The 26,976-nt window shown below is 34.4% G+C and overlaps 2 protein-coding genes across 2 annotated transcripts; one reads left to right on the top strand and one right to left on the bottom strand.

Moving 5' to 3' along the window:
• Positions 1-17,542: 17,542 nt before the first annotated feature.
• Positions 17,543-19,973, top strand: LOC147567336 (cytochrome b-c1 complex subunit Rieske-4, mitochondrial-like). The gene is made up of 2 exons (XM_086653959.1): positions 17,543-17,915; positions 18,995-19,973. Exons 1-2 carry the CDS (start codon positions 17,741-17,743, stop codon positions 19,636-19,638), a joined length of 819 nt encoding a protein of 272 aa, XP_086510085.1. The 5' UTR covers positions 17,543-17,740; the 3' UTR covers positions 19,639-19,973.
• Positions 19,974-20,143: 170 nt separating this feature from the next.
• LOC147567337 (Sec14p-like phosphatidylinositol transfer family protein) lies at positions 20,144-23,360 on the bottom strand. Its single transcript, XM_086653960.1, has 6 exons — positions 22,941-23,360; positions 21,741-22,005; positions 21,227-21,263; positions 20,998-21,103; positions 20,735-20,845; positions 20,144-20,475 (listed from the first exon to the last, which is right to left on the bottom strand). The coding sequence occupies exons 1-6, from the start codon at positions 23,097-23,099 to the stop codon at positions 20,356-20,358; spliced, it is 798 nt and encodes a 265-aa protein (XP_086510086.1). The 5' UTR covers positions 23,100-23,360; the 3' UTR covers positions 20,144-20,355.
• Between the last annotated feature and the right edge of the window lie 3,616 nt (positions 23,361-26,976).

Here is a 26,976-nt window from a genome sequence, read left to right on the forward strand (position 1 = left end):
AGAGTAAAAAAAAATACAAAAGAAAGATGTAAGATATCTGATTTATTAGGATTAGTCGTGATAGACATGAAGATGAAAGTCCAACGAAGAATGGTATAGAAATTGAAGAAGATGAGGTTAATGAATCAATTTGATTACTGTATCTCAACCACCAAAATCATTTTCTTCTTCTTCACTGTCAGACCAACCCAACATCATGTATGATTATAAACGTTTAATTGTTGTGGGCCAAGACACCGGTTTCCATTTCAAAAAAAAGACACTCTTTTCCTAGCCGTTCAATTTACTAGTAAGAGAGGTTATTGATTTGGGTTCATGGGTATATAGCCCAAAATAATGTTCAAAAGGGTTTAGGGTCCAATCTTCCCAAAAAATGGATTTTTAGTCCTTTTGCTCTTGGGACTAAAAACTCTTAATATATATTACATAATTCCTTCCATGTCCCAGTCGTTTTTCGCGGGATTTTAATATGTGGGCCCAGACAAAAATTTCAAACGGCTTAATGTACCTTGAGTTTAGGATAAATTTAGGAAAAAACGGATAGATTCTCACGAAATTTTCACTCTCTTCTATAATCTGTTTAGAAACAAAATTACTTTTCCAAATAAATTTTCTCTCTCTTCTTTACAGATTTAATATGGAGATTTATTAGCCAAAAATATGGAGATTTATTAGAAAAAAATGGATAGAAACAAATCATAATTTCTCTCTCCTCTAAACAAATTTGGAAATCAAATTTTCTCTTTCCTATTATCCGAATCAATCAGAAACCAAAATCGTAACCAAAACCAAAACGTCATCACCACGGATATTTCCAAATTAATTTTCTCTCTCTTCTTTACAGATTTGGAAACCAAATCAAGTTTCTCTATCTTACTATGTAATTTTTTTTCGATTCAAAACAATTTTCTCTTACTTAACTTTCAGATTTGGAAATAGTATATAATCTAGGATCAATTTAGCGTGATTTGGGGGTTAATATACAAAGTAAAATGATAGACTTCCCGGTGGATATCCCGGTCGAAACCCGGCCGGGTGAGTTGGCTTGCCAACCGGGAGTGGAATCATGACGTGGTGACTGCTTAAGTGGGATTTTATATGAAATCTAATTTTAGCCCCTCATAGTATGCTTAATTCTAGTTGAGGACCTCCATAAAAGTCACCAAAAGTCAGATTTTAAGTTGGATTTTATACCTAACGAGCTAGGGTTCTCTCTCTCTCTCTATCTGTTAGAAACGCCACCACCACCACCACCACCACCACCACCACTGAGCTCCGACGTCTTCTCTTTCATTTTATACTGAAAATCTAGTTAGGTATTTCTCCCACCCTCACTCTCTCTTTCTATCTTATTTACTTTCTCTCTCTAACTATGTTACATTAGACTGGAATTTGAAATCCCTAGATATGTTTTTAAAAACCCTAATTGTCTTCCAAATCTTGTTGGAGAAGGAAAGTAGAATCATGGTAAAGGGTTAGGGAACAAGAATATTGACTTTTACTTTGTATTTGGAATTGAATGATTTTGGTTTATGTTTTAGGGCATTGATTTTTTATTTTGGTTTATGTTTTAGGGCATTGATTTTGATTTTGTTTCAAAATTCTAGAGTTTGAAACAAAAATTAAAAATCTGGGTTATTTAGTTTAGATGTAATTTTATAATGGGTTTTTGTTAGTTTTCAATTTTATTGTGTGATTAAGCTCAAATTTTGATTTGTAATACTCCCTCCGTCCCAAATTAAGAGTCCACTATTCCTTTTTTGGATGTCCCAAATTAAGAGTCCCATTCCTAATATATCATATAAAATCCCTTACTTTTCCATGAATACCCTTTCTTTGATATTTTCAATATGTGGTGCATTAGTTGAGCTAATTAAGATATTTGACATTTTCCAATACAAAAGTTGGTTTGTCTTTGTAATCTTTCAATTATTTCAAGAAAATTTAATTACTTTAAGAAAAGTAACATGTATTTCTAGAATGAAAATTATAATCCTTGAATTACTTCAAGAAAAGTTGTCAAATAAATAAGGGTAAACTTGGAAGAAGAAAAAATATGAAAATAAGTTGGATTACCAATATGGGACTCTTAATTTGGGACGGAGGGAGTAAGATTAGTGATGATGATGTTGTTTTTGTTCTTTGTTTACTTTTTACAGAGGTGAGAAAGCATTTTGCAGTCCTGAATGCCGTGAACAAGAGGTGTAAATTTTTGATTTTTCTATGTACCCATTTTGAAGAATCAACTTAGATTGAGAGAGAGAGAGAGAGAGAGAGAGAGAGAGAGTTTTGGAGCAAGTTATATATGAAAATAATGTGTAATTCAATTTGATTCTTTTAATCTTCGTTCTATGTTATCTTATCATCTTTCTTCTAATTACATCTAAAGTAAATTACCTGTATGAAAAAAAAAAACTAACAAAAACCCATTATAAAATTACATCTAAACTAAATTACCTGTATGAATAGGAGATTGTCATGCCTAATTAACTTTAGTTAAATGATCCCATTTATATCTATTCTTTTTAGGATTGGATCTTTTCATTGGTTACAGACAGCTTTAATTCTTAGTAGTTGAAGTAGTTAGAATTTGATAATATTTGCTTAATAGAATATCTTTTGCAGAGATGCCGCAATCTGCAGAAAGTAAACATATTGATGATTTTGAGCTAATGTCCGAGAAAGAAAGTGACAAACATAAAGAAGTAATTGTACCAAGTGTTGGTTTGGAGTTCCAAACCGTTGATGAAATGTATGAAGTATGTCTTTCTTATGCTAGAAAAGAAGGATTCTCAATATGCAAACGATCATCAAAAAGAGAGGAATGAGTAGTTCGATACATTACACTGACTTGTGGAAAAAATGGGTCAGCTAAATCAGCAAGTAGCAATCCTATTCAACCACAACCTATTAGTAAAACTGGGTATCAAGCCAAAATTTGTGGGAAGTTGAATGAAAGTGGGAAGTACGAAATTACTAGTGTTCTTTTAGAGCACAATCATATTCTTAGCCCCGGAAAAGCTCGCCACTTCAGATGTTATCGAAAGATTAATGCACATGTGGCAAGACAACTTGAAATTAGTGATATGGCAGGAATTAAAGTGAACCGAAACTATAAGCAACATGTTGTAGCAGCTGGTGGACAAGAGAATGTCCCATTTAATGAAAGAGATTACAGAAATTATATACAAAAGAAAAGAGCAATTCGTCTTGGGAAAGGAGATGTTGCAGCTATTCAAAGATACTTTTTGACTATGCAGAAGAAGAGCAATGGTTTTGTTTTTAGTATGGATTTAGACGATGAGGGTTGCTTACGAAATGTGTTTTGGGCAGATAGGAGGAGTAGAGAGACATACAAAGAATTTGGCGATGTTGTAACATTCGATACAACCTACCTAACAAATAAATATGGTCTTCCTTTTGCTCCTTTTGTTGGGATTAACCATCATGGACAATCTATTCTTTTGGGTTGTGGTCTATTGTCTAATGAAGATACAGAGACATTTAGTTGGTTGTTTAGGACTTGGCTTGATTGTATGGATGGTAAGGCTCCTGATGGTATTATTACAGATCAAGGTCAAGCTATGCGGTGTGCTATTAAGGAAGTTTTTCCTAACACAAGACACCGATGGTGTCTTTGGCATATAATGAAGAAGATACCTCAAAAACTAAGTAGCTACAAAGAATACAAGAAGATAAATACTACGCTACATGATATTGTTTATGACACAGTTAGCATCGAAGAGTTCGAGTCTAAGTGGAAATATATGATGGATCATTATAGTTTATGGGATAATCGATGGTTGAATGATATGTATAGAGACAGAAAACGATGGGTTCCAATATTTGTGAAACCTTACTTCTGGACAGGAATGTCTAGTACCCAACGAAGTGAGAGTATGAATGCGTTTTATGATGGATATGTTAACGCGAAAACCTCATTAAAGGTTTTTGTTGAACAATACAACGTCGCTTTAAAGGGTAAAGTTGAGAGAGAGGCAAGAGAAGACTTTAGGTCTTATAAATTTGTCTTGCCTTTACTGACTCCTTTCGAAATAGAAAAACAGATGAGGGACATTTACACACTAGCTAAGTTTCAAGATTTTCACTCCGAACTATCGGGAAAACTTGCTTGTGACTATGTGGATGTTAGAGAGTATGGCGGACAGTATGACTATTTAATTTCGGAGAAAAAGGAATTTAGTAAGGCTAAATATATAGGTGTTGTTTCAGCCTACTGAGTGTGAGATTAAATGTAATTGTCTTTTGGTTGAGTCTAAGGGCATTTTATGCCGACATTCACTGATGGTGTTGTGTAGAAATGATGTAAAGGTCATACCAGAGAAAAGATCTCATACACGGGTTAATGTAAACTATGGCGGGTGGGATACAACACCAGAACAGAAGCGTTATGATGAATTATGTTTGTTATTCACTGAAATAGCAGATGAGGAATCTTTGGACGAGAGAAGCACTAATCATTTAAAAGAATGGATGTCGAAATATAAGTTGAAGGTGAACTCAAAAGAAGTCAAGAGAACTAGTTTAGGGGCAAGTCGACAAACGGGTTATACAGTCGACTGTGAGGATAATGCACGTGAAGATATCCATGATCCTGTTTTAGTTAAGTCGAAGGGGCGTCCAAGAGAAACTAGATTTAAAAAGAAACCATACAAAAAGAGAAAAGTAAGTCGTGTTTGTCTAACTTACCTCTATTAATGTTTCATATTTCTCTTACATTGTCTACTATATTAAATTCTATTATGTTTGTGTTTATTTTATAGGTTTCAGCTTCATGTGAGCCCGAGGTGAAGACACAAGAGAGTTCGCCCCAAGTATATTCAACGCCGGAACCTATGATGGTAATTTGTTAACTTACCTCTTTTCATCTTATTTAGTTAAAATTCTTAGCATGTTTCTGTTTATTTTATAGATTCCAACTTCTAAGATGACTTCATGTGAGCCGAGGTGAACACACAAGAAAGTTCGCCCCAAGTATATTCAACGCCGGAACCTATGATGGTAATTTGTTAACTTGCCTCTTTTCATCTTATTTAGTTAAAATTCTTAGCATGTTTGTGTTTATTTTATAGATTCCAACTTTTAAGATGCCTTCATGTGAGCCCGAGTTGAGTACACAAGAGAGTTCGATTCGTCATAGTCAAACTATATTTTCTACACCGGAACCTAGGATGGTTATTTGTTTAACTTACTCTTTTCTTCTTGTTTAGTAAAAAAAATCCAAGTTTGTTTGTGTTTACTTTAGTTTAGAAATCTTAATATGTTCGCTTGATGCAGTCTCACATGGATTTATTGTTGAGAGTGTATCGTCCTCAATTTGCAAGTGGTTCAGATGTCCCATTTTCAGCAAATGTGGGAGTTCGACAAACTGATGCTGGAAGGACACATTTTCAATTGATTGACGAGTCCGACGATGAATTTGATTTTTTAACCGACGAATAAGAAGATTGCGTTTTCGATGGAAGGACTAAGAAGAATGCGTTTTATTTTGTAATTGTTGTGATGACAAACTTAATTTAGTAACGGTTGGAACGTATACTTAGTTTTGTGATGGTTGTTGCAAATTTTGTGGAAAGTGAGCAAATTTTACAATTGAATGGGTATACACCATCATTTGTGCAGGTGAAGTTTTAGTTGTTTTGAACTTTTTTCTCTTTTTTGTTTTTTAGGCATATAATAGAAGTGTTTTATATTTCTCTATGAAACTGATGGTTATTAATGGTTCAGGAGTCTCTATGACCTTCATCTTGTTTAGTTTTTTCATGGGTAGTTGTATGTTTTTGTCAATGTGGAAGTATAGAGTTCCTGAACGAACTTGGACTTTTATCTCAGAAGGCTACTATTGGTCTTACGGCAGGCCATCTTAGCGTTTTGGGATACTCAAAGTCAGGAGTAAAGGTAACTTATCATCTAACATTGTTGCATGAAAAACAATACATCCCTTTGACATCATGTACTCTCTACCATCTGAGACACAAAACATAAGCCCTGAAATTTGATGCATGAAAAACAACACAAAACACTCATTCTGAAACAAAAGCATAAGCCCTTAAATTCATTTTGACAACACAAAAGTTCATACAAGATCTTCACGTCTATCTCGATTGTACAGCGAAAAAACACAATATTACTACATGAAAATAAACTATACAACATAAATAACCCAAAATAAACTACATCTTTCCGATGTCTACATCTTTCCGATGTCTTTCATCTTCAACTCTGCGCTTTTTATAAGTTGTTTCTTCAATTCTTCACATTATTGGTAGTGCTCCATGGCTTTACGAGATTCCAACTCTAACGACAATAATTTTTCAATAATACGGCTTATTTCATCGTCTTCTCTGGTAGACGCCTCCGTTATGTCATCACAATCATAGATGTCTTCTTCAAAAATGTGAAACCCACATCCACGCTTTCCATTATATGACGACTTTGGGCAACAATAAAACCTTCGACCTTCCGATTTTGATGTGATGAGCTTGGCCGGACCATCCCCACATGGACATAAGCGAAGTTCATCCAACCAACACCAAAATCCACATCCCTTGTCATGAAATCCTCTCTACACATACAAAAAAGAGGATAATACACATATAATGAGTTACCGTAACTATATACTTCCAAGATTCAACATATAAAATTTTAAAAAACACAATACTGCTTCTGGACACTTTGTGAACCATCGATTAGGATTCCGCTCAGTTCTAGAAAGCAACACTCTAAGAAAACCATTCGAGCAAGCGCACTTGATTTGTTTTCTTTCTTGAACAGAATCCATTATCATTGATTTTCTATTTGTCAAAAATAGATAACCTTCATTATAAGCTCAAAATAGTATTTAAATAAACACACAAGACCACACCATTACCTTTCACTTTCGGTTAGTCGAGCCATCGCCTGCAAAACAATAACCTAAGCAAACAAATATAGCATCACATTACATTTAGAAAAAAATAGTATACATTCAAAATTTTGAATGTAAGAGCACAACTAGAAATCTCCATGTTTCCCTAAACCCTTAACTTCTCCAATCATAAGCAACTAAACCCAATTGAGAAAAACTCGTTATCTGTTGGAACTTGAGCGTAAAGTACACACACTTCAATCTGAAGCAACAACTCTTTCTGCTCAATGGGTATCTCTCATTACTGAGAGGGTTAAAGATTACGTTTTGTGGCAAATACGTGCCTCTGCATCTTTTCTCCATATGCTTGTCAACTTGTCAACTTCGGTTACAGGCCATGAAGAGAACAAGAAGCTCTCTTGCGTGGTGGTATGTCTCATTGTTTTTTTTTCAAATTACTAGCTAGGTATAGTTCTTATTCAGTAGTAGCAGAGACAATCTAGATAGATCTATAAACTGATGAATTAACTACTAGTATTAATGGTGTGATTACTAAGTAATAATTAAATAAGCAGATAATAAAGGTGATTATCCAGTCAAAATGATTCACTATTACATGAATGATGATGATCTTACATGAATGATGATGATCCATTAATGATAATAAAGGTAATAGATAAATTATTTCATGTTAAGCTCGAATGTATACTACATTTAACATAACCTTGATACTTTTGATGTGTTAGGGTAATTTCATTTTAGGGAAAGATTGTTTCAATCTACTTCAAAGAAGAAGAATTCAAACTGTAAATGCTTATAGCTGATAAAGTATTCAACTAAATATAAACCCTAGTTTAATTTTAATCAAGATGTTTCTCATGGAAAGTAAATGAATAACATAAGAAGGAAAATGAGATTTCTCTAGGAAACCCTAGATTTTCAGTCGGAAAAGTGAAAAAGCAAAGCTCGAAACCCTTACCTATAAAGGAGAGAAGAGAAACCCTAGCTAGTGAAGATGGGTAAAGGTCGTGAGCTTGGTCGTGATTTTCGCCAAGAAACCCTAGATTTTCTTCGTGAAGATGGTACAGGTCGGGAGCTTATTTCCTTTCTAGAAAAACAGATCTACCTTATTTACTTTAATAAGTCCTCAACTGAAATTATATATAGTATTAGGGACTATTTTTAAAGTTCTCTAATAACTTAAGAAAAGCAGTCACCACGTTATGATTCCACTCCCGGTTGGCAAGCCAACTCACCCGGCCGGGTTTCGGCCGGGAAATCCACCGGGAGGTCTATCATTTTTTATATACAAAACATATATATCACTTTCTCTCACTTAACTTTCAGTTTTGGAAATAGTATTTTTCTGGGAACGTTAAAGCAGCATTTGTTTTCGTTTTTACTCATACATAAATACAAATCGAATACAAATTATGAAACAAATACGTAAATTATGTATTATTTATGACGAAGAAACCATCATTTGTCAAGTATACAACGTAATTTATTAAATGTATTTGGGTCTTGTTCAGTAAATTACACATAATTTCTTTTACATTACACATAATTTCTTCTACATAACACATTGTTTACATTCTGTTACACAAAAAAATCTTCTCTGGTTCAATAATGGTGCCCATCCATGCCTATTGCTTGGGATGCCAATGGAGGGGGCCGAATATGAGGCTTTTCCAAGGAATCATGATCAAGATTTGTTCAAGTGTGCATTTCTTATGAAATATTTCGAGGAGCCAATCAAAAAGTCAAATAACAAGAACAAGGGTATTTCAAGTTTGATTTGCTTATTTTGATTTGATGATTCTGCCTGGAACTCCATCTATGATAACAAATGGAGAGAGATTAATACATATAAATTATACAGAATAGTACATTATTTACAATAAATTACATGAACATTTACGTAAATTATATGTAATTTATTTCAAAGTACACGGGATTTACATATATAAGCGAAGTTGTTCTAATAATGAAACGAGTCTGTTTTAAGATTAAAGCATACATAATGTTCCATAAATTACGTATAATTTATAGACAATAATATAATATTCATGATATTCGTGATAAAGTATATATAATTTGTCAGAAAATACATATATCATGCTCTCATTTTGAAAAACATCGTACGGGAGATGTTTGCATAATTTACTATAAATTATGGTAATTTATGATAAAGTACATGTACTATTTATTCGGTTATAAGGAACCATACGAGAAAACCACGTTTCATAAATCCTTACGGATCGAAACCAGATCTGAAGAAAAAGTACGAATATCATTAGGCTTAAACTACATATCTAAAGATATCTGATATGATGATTGATTGCAACAATAAGTATACTCGATTTATAGGAATCAGTAATGAAGGATTATCTCATCAATATCGAAATCATTAAAGAAATTTTTAGAGAGAGAAATACAATAATAACATACTCGATTTGAAACAGAATCATTAAAGAAGAATTTTGTTTACCTGATCAACAATTAAGAAACTGATTTTGAAAAGCTCTAATGAATATGAAACAATTTCTTTATTTTAATGGAAAATTTTCAGTAGATTAAGATGTAGAGAGAGAGAATCAACTACCATAAACTGAAACAGAATCACAAAAACTTATAAATTGATTTATGTTTTACCTGATTAACAATGATGAAGATGATTTCAGCAACTCAAATGAATATGAAACAAGGTCTCTGATTTAATGGAGGATTTTCATTCGACTAAGATGTAGAGAGAGAGAGAGAGTGAGAAAACAAGAAGGTTTCGATTACAAAAGTTTTTGATTTTCAGAAGATCACGGTTTCTTAATATAAAAACGTGATTGGAGAGAGAAACAGGGAGATAAAAATGGAAAATATATTTGGTGAATTTGAGCTTAAATATGTTTTTATATTTAAGGAAGGTTAGTTTAGGTATTAATATTTTATAATTATTCTAGGGATTTGTTTTTTCTCTCTAGATGACACCAAATGACTAGATATCCATTTGTGTTATTTTTTTGGTTTTGAAACCCTTTATAGGTTAGAGAGGACTAAATGTCTTAGTAGGGCCCGTTTTTTGGGCTATAAACCCAAAAATTCTATTGATTTTGGGCCCAATTAACAAATGTGAGTATATATATCAACTAAAACACCATTAGAGAAGACAACTAAAGTAGATAAAGGGACAAAGGTGGAAAAGTGTCTGGTAATATGGTAATTAAGAGAATTTTATGGGTTATTCTTTCTTCGTTTAATCTAATTCTTAAATTAAGGAGGTTTCATCTATTAAATTGAAGTATGAGATGATTTTGAAGATCTACTGTCATAAACTCAAGCTCATGCTACACTATATGAGCTTGTGATGAGTCTAAATTAAAAAAGAACTCAAAACTAAATTAGATTGAAAATGAACAATCAAAATATACTATATGGGATTGGGCAATAAAAGGCCCATTCTTTTTCCCGAAATAGGAAGCATGCCCACTGCAGAGAAAGAATGAAGGGCAGGTCCAATAGCCAGAGGAGTGTGTGAAAATACAACAAGGAAAAATTTACTCTTATTTACATAAATTGCCACACGAAAATTAAAAAAATGTCATTAATAAATCCCGCGTTTCTCGTTTCCCTCTTTATATTATATTCTCCACTTTATTTCTCTCTGCACGTAATCTTTCTCTCTCTATTCACCTGTTTTTTTCTCTTATTTCCTTTCTCATAATTTTTTCTCTCTCAATTTTTTTTTTATAAAGTTAAGCCTTTTGCCTTCTTTATTCATTAATAGCAACATTTACATTAGTAATCATCTATAAGTTCAGAGCTCTTACAATGTAATGTTTCTTTTGCTAAAGAATTTGCAACACCATTGTGATCTCTTGAAATGTGATAGAACTTCACCTTATCCATGTATCTTGTTTCATACCTGATATCATCGATTATTTTTCGAATTTGCCAAGGTACATGATCCGATTCAGTTTCTCATGCGTGTATGACTGTCTTTGAGTCTCCTTCTATGATTACTTTCCTCATTAGTAATCTTTTAGCAAGTTGCAGTCCAATCAAGACAGCTTTTGCTACTGATTCCAGAGCACTACTTGCCATATAATACTCTGTTTCAACTGGCATGAATTCCCTTCACAGTTTTTAATCACCACAGCTGAAGCTCCTTCACCATATTTGAAAGCTCTATCAACATTAATTCGAACTTCATCTTCTAATATTATTTTCATTGAGTGAATCCTTTGTTTCTTTGAAGTATTTTTCTTAAGTTATGAACAGTTCAAATGCTTCTTTAATTGTGGTTGTAGTATCCAAGTAAGAAATTTCAAATATGAGCATTTTCAATTTAAAATTTTAGAGCCAATCATTCCATGGTTGAAAATTGAAACACAAATCCCACACATGTACATAATTTGGATTTGGAAGCCCCTGTTGGGAGCATGAAATTGGAGTTGAAAAAATCAGAGGCTCCCAGTGAAATCCGACCCAGGCTATAGCCTCGGTCAGTCTTTATAATTTATGCAAGTGAGTAGGGGTAATTTAGATATTAGCCTGGTGTGATTTTTTTTTCATTCTCTAGTTTCCAACGGGAAAGGGAAAGCTTTCCAAATCCAAATCGACAGAAAAGAGGAACCGAGATACGAGAGTTCCAATTTCTTCTAGGAATTTAGGGTTTATGAGTTTGATTTCATCTCCAATCTCCACTTTCTCCATCAAAGTCTCAAAGATTTCTGGCGAACACAAAAAGGAGAGCTTATGAGCAACTAGCCAACTAGGGTTTCATGATTTTATCTTATATCTTCACTTTCTCTCTCAAGGATTTGGTTAATAACTATAATTTATTATAATTTTGGTTATGTTTGATGTGCGATGTTTCAATTCTTCTGAATTAAAGTCTATTGTCTCTAGTTTTATTAGACGTTTGATGTTTCAACTCTACGGTTCCGACTTCTAAACTTCTAATTCTAGCATGAAATTTGAGTCTAATATGTTATCGGTTAGATATTGCATGAGATATGAAGCAACAATCTATTTGATTAGATAGATTTTTATTGAGACTAGGTTTCCGCCGCTTCCTACCGACGCGACAGATCCATCTTGGCTTCGCCGGTAAATTCCATTTATGTGAAGGAAGAACATATAAAAAATCACTAACATGAAAGATTTGATAAAAAGAATTGGGAGATCGGGAGATTTATTTTGTTGTTTTTTTTAATAAAATTTGGAGAGGAAATGAGAGAATTCCAATTTTAAGTCAAATAGTTAGGAGGTTGAGAGAGAAATTAGGAAGATATAGGAGAGTGGGTTAGTTATTTCGATCTCTCCCACAATTTTCTAAGTGGAGAAAATTGGTAGTTTCATGTAAGTCGTCGTAGAAAAAAAATAGGGAAAGAAATATGTGGGTAGTGGTTAGTCTATTTACATAGATAACCTTCTTTTTTTAGTCTATTTACATAAAAAGATTTGATATCATCCGTCAGATGAATTCGCAACTAAATCTCTAAAATAAAATGGACGGTCAGACTTATCCCCTGCATAACTGACTGAGCTGTTTTAATATAATAGATTTGGCTGATTTACATAGATAACCTTCTTCTTTTAGTCTATTTACATAAAGAGATTTGATATCATCCGTCAGATGGATTCCAAACTAAATCTCTAAAATAAAATGTACTGTCAGACTTATCCCCTGGATAACTGACTGAGCTATTTTAATATAATAGAAAAGTTTGTTGTAAATGGGTTCATTAATGACGTCGTTCAACACAAACTTACAATACAAACGAAGATGTGATCTTGATCTCAAAATTCCGTTTCATGATTCCTAGCGGCATATGTTGGCAATCTAATGGGTCTTTTTTTGTTGGAAGAATCAAATGGATCTTCAACACCGGATGAGTCATATCCAATATTACTAGGTTTCCGCCGCGTCCTACGGACGCGACAGATTCCTCTTGACTTCGTTGTTTTAATATAATATATACTAGGTTCCCTCCCCGTCCTACGGACGGAGAAGATCCCTCTTGGCTAACGCCTTCGAGGAGAACAAAAATAAATTGTAGGTTAAACCGAGAAGACACGATTTCTCTCAGATAATTAAAAACATTTCTCTGAGATAATTAAATGAGTTTTGATATTTTAGATTTAAGAGTGAAAGAAGGTGGAGAGTATTATGCCGGCTATAATTAAGGAGATTTGTTAGGGAGAGTTAAAAACAAATTTGGAGGTTTTAAAGATAAGATTAAAACGGAATGTCCACGTTGAGGGGAAGTATAATTACTTAAAGAACCCTATTCAGGGAGTGCAATAGAGTAGTTTTGTTTTCATGAGAAAATTAAGGAACTTTTTAGTTTGAAATTAGAAATGTGCATAGGTGGGTAGTTTTGGCCGCAGGTATTAGGTAGTTTTCTTTTGGATATTGTAACCCAACAATCAAAAGTGGGAGAAAAATAATTAATTGCGCAATCGTGAGAGATAAAAGTGGGAAATTGTAACCAAATAATCAAAAATAATTAATCGTTTACACTAATACCCTTGTGATTTAAGTCAAATTACACTAAGTAGATTTTATATCAGTCGTTCGATCTAATCAAAGGTAATAAAATGAACGGCCAGACTTATCCCCGGGATAACCGACTGAGCTGTTTTAATATAATAGATTAGATAAACCATAATTTAAGTTAATGTAATTCCAATTAATAGTCTGAAATCTGTTTTATGAAGAACTAAAGATGGAGAATATTGGAGATGGATAACTGATGAAATTCCAATTACTTTCTTATAAGTTATGAATGTTAAATAAGTTTGGATTTAGTTTATTTGCTCATGTTTAAATAATTGTCCATTGACATTATTAATTGATTCATATTTAGCTTATTTGATCGTTGATTGATATTGGTTGATGTATGCTTCATGTTTAGTGGATTTGATTGATATTGATTTATATTTAGGATAAATGTGAGAAGCTCCTAAATTGCCTAAGTGAAGAAAGACAATATATTATTTTTTTAAACCAAAACAGGGAAAGAAAACAATAATATGCGTACCTTCTTCATCTAATGTTGGTGAACAACCTCCTCCGAATTCTCCAAGAATTGGTGAAGAAAGAGTTGAAGATGAAAGAGCTTATACGCAACAAGTTGAACCTCCACAAGAGTTAGAGTCGACTTCTTTTGAACGAGATCAGGGTTTACGTCTACAAATATGGCAACATCCTTTTAATAAATAAGATGAGGTTCGGCGTGCCTATCTTAATGTTGGACTGTATTAAACAATCCTTCAAGAATATCCACAAACTAAATGGGGAAAGCAATTCCGTAGGTTTCAAGCTTCTTTTGAACGAGATCTGGGTTTTTGTCTTCCATGTTTTATTTTTGAAACAAATCCACCAAATCGTACGTCATTCACGGTTCAAGCATGGAAAAAAGTTGATGATGGGAGCAGGTGTGCATTCTTAACACATATGGGAGACCATAATTCCTTACATATGTCGGCAATAAAAGCTTGTAGAGATTTAGGGAACACACCTCGTCACATCGACAAGTTGATTAATGTGCAAACTATATGGTAAGGAAAAACCGGTTGAGACTTAAGACAACAATTGATGGTGTACGCTATTTAGCTTATCAAGCATGCGCCTTTAGAGGTCACGATGAATCTACAAATTTCATTGATTGTGGAAAATTCATTTAATTGATACAACTTTTTGTTAGTGTAAGCGATAAGATTGATGAAGTTGTTTTAGAAAATGCTCTTGGAAATGCAAAGTACACATCTCCGATGATCCAGAAAGAGATGTTATCTATTCTTGCTAACAGAGTGAGAAAGAAAATTCGAGAAGAGGTTGGGAATTCAAAATTTTGTATTCTTGTTGATGAAGCACAAGATGAATCCTTCAAAGAGCAGATGGCTATTATTTTGTGATTCGTTGGTGATGATGGTTTAGTCAAAGAACGTTTATTTGATGTTTTACTTTGCAAAACACTACCGCATTACATCTAAAGCAAACTATATTGGATGTTTTTTCTCGTCATAACCTTCACACTGAAAAACATGCGAGGTGAAGGGTACGACGGGGTGAGCAATATGCGAGGAGCCTTTAACGGATTACAAACGTTATTCCTAAGAGATTGCCAATATGCATATTATTTGCATTGTTTTGCCCACAGACTATAACTAGCATTGGTTGTGGCAACTAAAGAAGTAAGTGATATTTGACAATATTTTTCAATTTTAAATGCAATTGTTAATTTCGTTTGTGCTTCTCCCCTACGACAAGATGAATTAAGATCCTCTCAACTAGATGAAATTGCAAAAATGTTAGATACTAGTGATCTTGATACAAGTAAAGGAGCCAACCAAATAGGAAACTTGCAGCGACCAGGAACAACTCGTTGGGGTTCTCATTTAGCTTTAGTTAAGAGCTTGATTAAAATGTTTGGTGCAACGTGCAAAGTTATAAGAGAAATCACGGAGACCACGACAAATATAGATTTGCATGGAGAATCTAAGGGTCTATACATTTTAATGACATCATTTGAATTTGTTTTCACATTACACTTGATGAGTAGAATTATGGAAGTCACTGATATGCTTTGTCAAACCCTTTGAAGTAAATCGCAAGATATTGTTAATGCTACGAATCTCGTTACAACTACAAAGTCACTTCTTCAGAAATTGAGAGAGATGGATGGGATACTTTCATAAAAAATGTTGAATTGTTTTGCAAGAAACATGACATTACAGTGCCTGATATGAATGCTCGGTATCTAATAGGCACATCACGTTCTTGTCAATAATGTGACACCATTACGATGAGACATCATTATCATGTGGATTTATTCAACGCAGCAATAGATTTTCAGCTAGCGGAGTTGCAGAGAGTACGATGGAGCTTCTTATCTTAGTTCAACTTTGAATCCGAGAGATGATTATAAGCCATTTAAGATTGACCTTGTTTGCACTTTAGCAGAAAAATTTTATACACTAGATTTCAGTGATTAAGAGATGATTGATTTGAGATGTCAGCTACAACATTATGAACTTGATGTTCTTAAGCATCATGAGTTCAAGGATTTGTCTACTATTTCAGAGCTATGGGCGAAACAAGAAAATCAGAGTGCTACACTTTAATTTACAGATTGATTCGTCTAGTATTAACTTTGCATGTTTCTATAACGACTACTGAGCGAGCATTTTCAGCAATGAAACTTGTTAAAAAACTGACCTTCGCTCCAAGATGGATGATGATTTTCTTAGAGATTGTATGATGATACACATTGATAGAGAACTTGCTGAAGAAATTGATGATGATTCAATAATAGATGCATTCCATTCTTTGAAAGATCGTAGGGTTCAACTCAAGTAACACAATTATATATCTCAAGTGGTGTTCTTTTGATGGTCGAATAATATTTTATCTTGGTGTTTTTTGTGTCTTTTGGTAGTATCATGTTTCTACCTTTCTTTTTTACGTATTTTGTCATACTTCATGAGATATATAGTAAGTCTTTTACATAGGTACACATTGGTAAATGTAAATGTTACTTAGAGTTTTATATTAATATATGAGTCTTTTAATGAGTTAGTTCATTATTTTTAATCTCAAGCTTTTCTACGAAATGTTATATTTTGTCAGGTACCATATGGGAATAAAAAAAATATCATTTTGCCCGATCAGGTATTACTAAACTTTAACTTTTCTAAATTATTTTATTTTTTTCCTGAAAATTTACATAAATGCGAGATGCCTCGTTAAAAATGTATTGTTGTCCATAGAAATTACCTTTAAACAACAATTTTACATGTATACAAGGTACGAACCTACCTATAGTGACTTTTAGTTAAACATTTTGGTTACCTTTATGTTAAAGCATAGCCTTGGCCAAGTTGAAATCCTAGCTCCGCCCCTGAATGGAGTTGTCCTTAGTCATTACAAGGCAATTGATAACCGCACAAGTTAAATTAATAATTAAAGAGGCCTAAAGCCCGACAAATTTATTACTCTTTAATAGCCCAAATTCAATAACCATGGATTCCACGTCCTTTGGGAATTGAATCTGGGACCTCATTTTAGAGTTTATGTCAACACTATCAACTACTTGGACAACCAAACGTTGACGATGACTCACTTTCATACCATGGGAAACAAACAATTTAATTTGTTATAAAAGGGCAACTCAGCTTTATGACATTTAGTTTTAGGCGGGGGCATAAACACTTGGACAATGTAATTTTTCGTGATTAGGTGAGAGGACTAAATATCTTAAGACTCAAAACTTTTAAAAATTGTTCTTTTTTCCTCCTCAGGTTCATCTTCACCACTATCATCGACGAACACCTTCAACTACCTTCATTTTCTCTCTCTATCTCTTCTCATAATCTCTTTCTCTGTGATAGCAAAAAGTTCCCTTCATCGAAACAATGAAGAAAGTATAAAGAAAGAGAAAAAAAAATGGTGGAGGACTGGTGGTGCTGGTAGCAGTGCATGGAGATGAAATAAAGAGGAAGAGTTGAGAAACAAACATAGGAGTATTAACCTTTGGGTGTCATGTGAGTCAAATTAGCTTGACCCAAAATCATGTCCCCAACCAAAACTAGACGCCCCAAAGCACCTTCCAAACTAAGGCTAAAATCAATCTAAACCGTTCAAAATAGTTGATTATGGTAACCCGATAAATGGTCAAAATTTTAACGGCTGAGATGGATGCGATGACAAAGCAAGTTTGACGGAAGAGAATACAACCGCACATTCTGGACTATTGTTTCCCTTTCTTTAGCCGACCCCTCTCTTCTTCTTCTTCTTCTTCTTCCTTTCTCTCTCTAAGATCCACGAAGAAAACCTAGAAAACATCTGAAAACCTAGAAAGATAAAAGATGCTGAGAGTTGCAGGGAGGAGACTTTCTTCACTCTCATCGCGGGCTAATCATTCCGCATCTGCGATTCTTTCCAGGAATCTCACCGATGGAATTGCTTCCTCTGACGATTCAAGATCTATCTCCTCCAACCATACTTTTTCCGCTAGATCGGCTTTCTTCAATTCAATCAGAGGTTAGTTTTTTCCCCATTCAATTTCAAATCTATAGGTTCGATTTCTTCAATCATTTATTAATTCATTTGAATTTTGTCACGATGGAAGTAATTTATTTTTGGGGATCGCTATGTTTATATCCCATATTTTGTTAAATTAGGTTTTTTGTTCTTTATGTTGATGTGGGTTTGTTTATTTGGGTGAGTATGAATCTTATTTTCCGTTTCGTTATGTTTTGTGTTTTCATCTTTGATCCATAAACTGCTAATCTAGATTGTTTGCGGATGTTAGGGTTTACAACCACGGAGATAAACAGAGTTGCTTCTTTACTAGATCCAATCATTTAGCTTTCTGTTCTTTTTATCTTATTTTCATATTAGATGGTTGGTAAAAGTTCAACCTTTAGTATTGCCTGCTTCTTTAGCTATTGTTTGATCACCTTTTATGTTTCATTGTCGAAAGTAATCGGAGTTGGTACTTTGTTATGTTTGTTTCAAGGTTCAGGAACAAAAAGAAACTATTCAACAACTTTGTACCAAAAATAATGATGTATTTGCACCGATCTGATTGCTGCTAATGTTTCGACCATTGATTACAACTGAATGATACCTTTAATTGTCTGTCTGAAAAATGGGCTCTGTCTGACTAAAAGATTAGGATTCACGAATCATGATCGAATATTATAGTCTAACACGTCAGATAATGCATAAAGTACTTGCAGCTTTGATAAGGAAATTGTTAACAATGAAATAGTGTTTGGATTCGCTGGGATATCCGATAGTTTGTACCTTACCTTTGTGATTATTTAGTCATATGTTAAGACTCAAAATTAATGAAATGTAAATGCGAAACAAGGCGTGCCACAAGGTTCGTGCGAAGTGCTATATTGGGTCCTGATTTAGGTCTTACAAAGGTCAAAATACCTAGGCATTGTTCAAGAGTTCTGCGTGCAGTTTGGCCAACTGACCAAAATCTAAGTGAACACATGATCTCTGTGTGGGATTTAGCATCTCAAATGGCTCTCACGTTCGTACTCTAGTGTAGTTAAGATGCTTCTTATTATGGTTTTGATGTTTTATTTTATTGTTTGTAAATCCAGGGTTTGCTTCTGATTCAATTGCCCCAGCACATGATATTGGGCTGATGCAAGAAGTCCCAGCGACTGTGGCAGCTTTGAAGAATCCAACCTCAAAGATCATTTACGATGACCACAACCATGAGCGCTTCCCTCCTGGCGACCCAAGCAAGAGGGCATTTGCTTACTTTGTATTGACTGGTGGGAGATTCGTATATGCCTCCTTGATTCGTTTGTTGGTGCTCAAGTTTGTATTGAGTATGTCTGCTAGTAAAGATGTTCTTGCACTTGCCTCCCTCGAGGTCGACCTATCAAGCATTGAGCCTGGAACAACCGTCACTGTCAAGTGGCGTGGAAAACCAGTCTTTATCAGGCGCCGAACTGAGGATGACATCCAACTAGCTAACAGCGTTGATCTCGGCTCCCTCCGTGATCCACAGGAAGATGCAGTCAGAGTTAAAAATCCTGAATGGCTTGTTGTCGTTGGTGTGTGCACCCATCTAGGTTGCATTCCTTTGCCCAATGCAGGTGACTTCGGTGGGTGGTTCTGTCCATGCCACGGATCCCATTACGATATTTCAGGGAGGATTCGAAAGGGCCCAGCTCCATACAATCTGGAAGTACCAACCTACAGCTTTTTGGAGGACAACAAGTTACTGATTGGTTGAGAAATGATCTGAGGAGGTCTTCTTTTATTTGAACGATCATTCAGCCAAAGAAGTCAATATTTTGGGCAACTTTTATTATCTGTTATTTTTTCAGTAGATCTGTTTGATATTTTCTTAATTAACTTGGAATTTTGAGCCTAATGCCAGTATCAGCTGGCTCTCAGTGCCTAATAATTTCAGATGGCCAAGGTGGGCATTTTGTGGACCTGATTTTTATATAATTGCATATATGTAAGCCATTCTGAATGAGCAACACAGTCAAGAAATTGTGATACAATATGTTTCAAAATTTTGATTTTGGTGGTTGATAATGATGATGATGATGATGATAATAATTCATATGGGCAATTTACAATGTTATTTTTGTCTTGTTGGTTTCTTATCTCTCTCCCTCTTTCATCTCTCTCCTGCTCACCTCCCTTGCAAGGATGAAGGAAATGAATTTTGTATAGCAGCAGTTAGTTTGGAGATCAAAAAACCTAATTTAGCAGGGTGAGATACAATAGAAATTGAAAGATCTTGTTCTTAATTCATTACAATATAGAGTTACAAGTAGTAATTCTAGATAGGATTCTAGTCCTTGTAAACTGAATAGATGTCTCTTTATTTTTCTGACTGTTAGATAGATATGATATCTCGTTTTGACTTTTGTAGTAAACCTTGAAAAATAAGTGTAATTAGGAGAAGCTTCTTTCGTCCAAGAGTCTGTGATGTGAGTTAATTAGCTTCCTCAATGGGTACTAATGGCAGTTTACCTCCATAAATCTCTACCAGTTGACTCTCGTCAATGTCTTGCAGCAACGTCGATTTCAGTGTTTTGTTATCCACAAATACAATCTGTAAGAGCGCGAGTAACAAGAAATCGAATTTAGTAAAAGATGAAGTGCATGATACAGATTGATGTAGTGAACGCTTTTGTCATAAAGGTACGCATTCAGATAGTTTTTTTTTTCCCATCTCTCTTCACATATGTGCATCTTAAGAACAAAAATAGAAACACCCTATGCTAAAACAGAGTGGTTGAAGCAGAATCGAACTGAAGAAGTTTACGAGATGAACTTTTTCTTGGTAAGAGCAAGATAGATTGATATGTTACCTTTTTCTTGGTCTTGCTATCGATAAATGGATAGACCATCTTCCATACTGTCATAAAAATATAAGGCACATGAACTAGATACAACTTCCCAAGCCTTTCTGGATAGAAATCCTGTTATCCAAAGAGTCTTATCATGAGCCAGTACAAGTAATTTATACATTGCTTTCTTATTTTTCAATCTTCTTATATATATACATATATAGTAATAGTAGAAGACGCAAACCAGAATTTCGGAAGAAATTCTTCATGAAAAAGAACTAAACCTGTAAAATGGATAGAGATGCGAGGTATCCACGAATGTCGCTGTTTGAGTATCCCCATCCTTCACAATCTCCAATAGCGACAAATTTTTCGTGTCCTCTAGGCATCCTGTGTGATCAAGAATAAGATCAGGTTTAAGATATATCTATTCACTTACATGTCTGAGAAATATGATGATCTAAATATCTGAACCTGCTCTTGAACACATTAAGCTCAAGGAAGAAGATTTACCTTGCACATATTTTGTCGAGAGTGTAAACTACAAAACCTGCAATAAGAGAGAGAAGTTTCAACTTCATGATATCTCCGAAACTTGATATTGCTACCCAATTACTATGACGAGCACAAAACAGTCCAACTCAATGTATGACCCTAACTCTAGTAGTTACAGATATTATTTCAGCTTACCCTAGCCTAAGTCCAACCGGGTACAAAATGGCATTCCTGGCAAAGGATCTGCCGAGCCCACTTAAGAGGTCTCATGACTTACTAAACTCAAGCCTGCATCTATAGCACATGGTCCGAACTCTGCCCCAAACGATGTGGTACTATCAAGAAATTGTTTTTCAACTTAGGTCGGTAAGCTTCGAAAGAACTTCGTAATGTTAAGTTATAGGTGCATTGTCAAGCAAGTAAAAACGTATGCATTTCAGGTTCACTCTCCATGTTAGATAAAATGGTAAATGATATCGAAATATGCAATCAACTTCAGATCTAACTTTAATGGGTGAATCTGAGAACTTACGCTTTAACTCATCGAGACTCCCCTTCTCTTTTCTTGGATAATGTTTACCACCAAAAGCGACAACTATTGGACGACCAGTCTTATCGAATCCTTGCAAAAATGCTTTTTTCTGGCCTAGATCATGTTGAATCTCTGATTCAGAGATAAAACCTTTAGGTACAAATGATTGTTTCCACTTAAGGTAGTTCAGGAATAAAGCAGTAGCCTTTTCAATATCAAGATCACGAGCACGCAGAAACCTTCTGATCATAAAGTCATCCACTTCCTGTACAGAACAAGAACGATCACCATAATATACCCACAATATCAATACCAAATGAAGCAAGAAATTAACATATACTGTAATTTACTCAGATAATTCGAACATAAAGATTATGTGTCAATGATATCCATTTGAATATGAATTTGTCAAAACAGGTAGAATTTACATATAACATTCACAAATCTTGTATTCTTCAAATCTTTATGAGCTAGTATTCTGTTTGTCATGGAGATGTCCATAAAAAGGATATGATCGCATCCCGCTCGGATAAACTTTGAAACTTAATGTTAATTTTGAGGTCTGAGTGGACAGGACCTAGACATTATATTCTTGGTTGGTAGATCGCCCTTCGTCCATGTGGAACTATTCTCACACGCCCCCTACGTGTTGCCTTCATTGAGCCTAAGACACGTGTGGCCTTCTTCGAGTCTAAGACATGTGTTTTTTGTGGCTTTTAGAGCTATCATGTGTGGGCTTAGCTCTGATACCATGTTAATTTTGTGGTAATCTAAATCAAAACCAAAACCAATTGGCAATAAGTGGAGATGACCTAAATATATTCTTGGTTGCTAGATTCCCCTTCTCCCATGTGGGACTATTCTCACACTCGCTTAGGCTACAATTTTGCAAGACACTAGAACTCAAAAAATACCAAGAACCAAGATCTTGATTGCAGAATGGAGTTGGAACCATTTTGTTGAATAGGAACTCAAGTGAACTAGTTGAACATTCTATTTTATAAGGAATTAAGGAATCCACAATTGTTGGATTGAGGAAATTAACTAACTAATAGGAGCATATATTGTGAAACAAATTCCACCAAGTATATCACAAGGAGAATTATTCTTGTTTTTCTTTCTCTCTACTAATCAATTCATAAAATAAACATAAACCCACAATTGAAGTAAAAGGAGGAAAAAGAGTAGAGAGAGATATACCTTGGCAGTAGGATCTTGGGTTTCAACAAAGGCTCTCATAAGCCTGACTCTATTCATCTCCATATCATTATTGGTTGTTGTTGTCATGCTAAATTCTCCTTCATGTGTTTTTAATTTGTCTTCTGTTTTCCCCATTTCTTGAGTACTTGCTCCATCCATCTTTCTTCTTTCTTGCAGTGGCACCTTCCCCCCCAACTTCTCTCTCTATCTGTGCAGAGACTAATCTTGATGAATTTATAATACTACTTACCCACACAAGACAAGAGAGACTTTGACAATATAAATGTGCACCACTTACAGCTTTATAGAAAATCTCTTGTTTTGGAAAGTCTGTTCTCTCACTCTCTAAAGTCTAGAGAGAGAAAGGGAAAGAACATTTAAGACTAGTTAGCTGGTACGTTAGGTAACAAAATAAGATCCAACAATGAGGGGTCCATGGTGGACTACTTGTATGTTTGTATTACTTATTCAAATTAAAACCCTTTGATGACATACACTCCAAACACAAGTTGGACCCACAATATTTATGTACAACTCTACAAACCTCATACCAACTCTATCTCAATGAATTAGTCTTGTACTCCAACCACAAATCTTCTCTAGTTTCCGTAAAGTTTATAGTCATTCGATTCAAAATCAATTGTCTATATGTGAAGAAGATATACACATTATACTATTAGTTGTTAGATCGTCTTTCTTCTATGTAAACTCGCAGTTTTCTCTATTAGTATAGTGACCACAACTCAGGATATTTGTCCTAATACCACAAATGAATTAGAGTGTTTGGAATTTCGGTATTTGAAACGTAGGGGATATCAGCCTACTACCACCCTTTCCCCAAGGCCCAAGTCCTTGAATATGGTAGTTTCTTTTGAAAATTTCCTGTATATTCTTTAGTATTAGGTACAATCTAATTATTAAAATTATATGCTTTATAAAGTGTAAAAGTAAAATGAAATTACTCAAAGTCGAGAAAGACTAACATATGGTTGAAAAGATATTGACTGGTATAATAGTCTGTACTTGGTCATTTTAGTGGAACTTACAAGAGTTGCAACAAATTTTGTTTTTGCATTCCTATCACTTTAGTTAAGTATACATAATAATAAATAGAATGAAAAATTATAAAAAGATTTATTTCTTCCTAAAAAAAATTTGTTTGGAATTGTTGTTTTGCCGTGATAGTAATGGTTTGAATTAGGTAAACTCTATGCCCTAGGGGTACCTAATTGAGTTAAGACTACTTTAATAAGGTTGGCTCACTAATATAGCTTTTTTTTTATGAAGCACTAATATAGCTTAAATAAATTTATTCTAAAAACTTGAGATGCATAGGGCATTGTGAAGTCCACTCTAGCCAGTGGTAAATGTTATTTTTTCGTGAAAGAAAAATATTTTGGAATCTTATTAGGCATAAAAATGAACATTTAACCAGTCAGGGTCAAACTTTGCCAATCACATGTGGGATAAGGTAACCATAGTTGTTCATTTGAGTAGAATATAAAATTAATGAAGACTTTAGATCCCCCATTTATTAAATTTCATCTGACTTTGTAGACAAACTACTACAAAACTAATTTATTTCAACTTCTTGTCGATTTAATAAAAAGTTGTATTCATACTCTCTCTAATAGTGAGTGATCCATGTGATGGTGTTTGAGATTCAGAAAAATTATTATAATTAAAAAATTTAAAAACCGAAAGATTTAGAAGATATGTAGAAGAGACGTGTTATATTATAAATAGTATTATAAAGATTTAGACTAGTAGCTAAATTTATGATGAGCAAACCAAAAACTTTTATTATTAAATTATGCGCACCTTGTGTCATTTGATAATAGACTTATCCTCGTTTGGGATGTCCATCATGGTCCTCCAAAAATAAATTTGCAGCCATATTGATTTCAAGGACTGAAAATTGGTGCTACTACTATCACCCAAGTTACAACAAAACATCCCATATGACATTATCATGCAGAAGAAATTGTTGTCGCGACAATAAATGCTAAAATGTTGGTTAATGATTTACATGTCAAGGCACCTAAAAGTCTGCCTAATTCAGAAGCTACAGTAAATTCATGGTGCGTTTGGTTGCAAGTTTCCTACGAAAAATGGAATTTGTAAGGAATCATGAATCTTTGGTCTGTTTGGCTACCAAAAGTATTAGGACTCTTGAATCTCAAGGATTCCTAAATCTATAATTAGTATTGGTCCAGAATTCCACCTTCCCCCTAAGATTTTGGATTTAACCCCCCCCCCCCCCCCCCCCCCCAATCCAACCCTAAAATCAACCCAAATCCTCCCAAATCAACCTGATTGATCAGACTCGTATCTTTCTCCCTCTCTCGTCTTCTCCAAATTTTTTTTTTACAGAGAGTGAACCCTAGGCCTGAAGATTGAAGCTAGGTTGAGGTATTCCTCTCTCTCTCTAACTCGTATCTCTCTTTAACTCGAATCCCTCTCTCTATAGTCTTCTCCAAATTTTGCAGATACAGAACCCTAGGCTTGAAGATTGAAGCTAGGTTGAGGTATTTTCTCAATCTCTCTCTAACTCGTATATCTCTTTCACTGGTATCTCTCTCTGTCGTCTTCTCCAGATTTTGCAGAGACAGAACCCTGAGAAGATTGAAGCTCGACTATGGTATTTTGTTGAAGTTTATCCATATTTAAGTCTGAAGGTCGCCAGAAATTTTGGTTGGCCCGCGACCTTCATCTGAGAAGATGATGAGGTGGCGAGATACATGACGTGGAGGAGAGAGGTGATGAAATGGAGGAGTGATGAGGTCTCTTCAATCTTATTAAAAAAATTTCATTTTGACCCCTAGTTTGTTCTAAATAAATTGATTTTTTTGCGAATCAACCCAAATTTTAAAGGAGACCAATTTTGAATTTACAAAATAAATTTTATAACAAGGGCAATTATGAAAATAAAAAAGTTAACCATTAAAGTTAACTGATGGTTTTAACAAAAGGGAGCCATATTTGAATTTACGAAAGACAGTGGGCCATAAAGGAAGCTGGTCATAAACTAGGGGGCCAAAAAGGAAATAACTTTAGAGTTAATTGGTAGTGTTAACAAAAGGAGGTCAAATTTGAATTTACGAAAAACAGTGGGTCAAAAAGGAAGCTAGTCACAAAGTAAGGGCCAAAAAGGAAATAGCTCCAATTTTTTTTTGTCTCCCATGCAAAACTCTAAACTTATCTTATTTACTTATGTGGCATAGCTATTTTTATAGGCCGCGACTTTAGGGAATAAAAAAAATTCTCAGGGGAATAAAGACTTAGTAAATAAATATTGACTTAATGACATATTTTTTCTTTAACTCAAAAATTGACTTGATCAAACATTGCTCCCTAATCTTCATCTTCTCCCTCTATCTCTCTGTCTTAAAGAAGATTTCCCAAATTCCTAGTAATTTTCTAGATACAACCCCAATCTCTCTGTCTCTTCTATTGCTCTCAACATCTTCCTAGTATTTTTCTAGATACGATCCCAATCTTCAACAATCAAACAAACCAACTAATCAGGATTAAAACCTAAGATCTTTATTTTGTTAGGATCATCATTTTCTCAAATTCTCAATCATTTTCAAGATGACAGAGCACTTACTAACTCAACATTCTATAATCTAAAAACCCTAAAAGAACAAAATTAGAATAAGATGGGTTATTAGAATGCACCGCAATTTCAAATGGAACTTTGATATCAACCAGGTGATGATAATAAAGATCAATAGAATCAATTTGAAGTCTCTTCAAACTAGCTTCACAAAAAGATCCAAGTACTCTGGGTCTCCATGGACATCTTTGCTTGCCATCATGAAATCTAACACCAAAGGCTTTACCAATTAGGGTTTCATTAGTGAAAGGATCGTAAATGTTTGAGGTACCAAGGAAAGTGATGCCATTGTTAATAGCATGATAAATGAGATTGATTTCTGGTTTGGGAGGATCATAGGAAGCTGACATACCCATACATCCAAGTCCTTGTGCTGATACTTCGAATCTTTGTGAACCAATTTCATTCTTCCTCCTA

Source organism: Eschscholzia californica, unplaced genomic scaffold, assembly GCF_041429995.1.
Source record: "Eschscholzia californica isolate CP2 unplaced genomic scaffold, dmEscCali1.0.p SCAF_1, whole genome shotgun sequence".
NCBI classification, from domain to species: domain Eukaryota; kingdom Viridiplantae; phylum Streptophyta; class Magnoliopsida; order Ranunculales; family Papaveraceae; genus Eschscholzia; species Eschscholzia californica.

Bases quoted from the DNA above. Each gene is read 5' to 3' on its own strand.
- LOC147567336 (XM_086653959.1), top strand. From the start codon at position 17,741: ATGCTGAGAGTTGCAGGGAGGAGACTTTCTTCACTCTCATCGCGGGCT. The intron at 17,916-18,994 runs GTTAGTTTTTTC...TTGTAAATCCAG, and splicing joins TTTCTTCAATTCAATCAGAG to GGTTTGCTTCTGATTCAATT.
- LOC147567337 (XM_086653960.1), bottom strand. From the start codon at position 23,099: ATGGATGGAGCAAGTACTCAAGAAATGGGGAAAACAGAAGACAAATTA. The intron at 20,846-20,997 runs GTTTAGTTCTTT...TTTGGATAACAG, and splicing joins CATCTCTATCCATTTTACAG to GATTTCTATCCAGAAAGGCT. The intron at 20,476-20,734 runs GTAACATATCAA...GCGCTCTTACAG, and splicing joins ATAGCAAGACCAAGAAAAAG to ATTGTATTTGTGGATAACAA.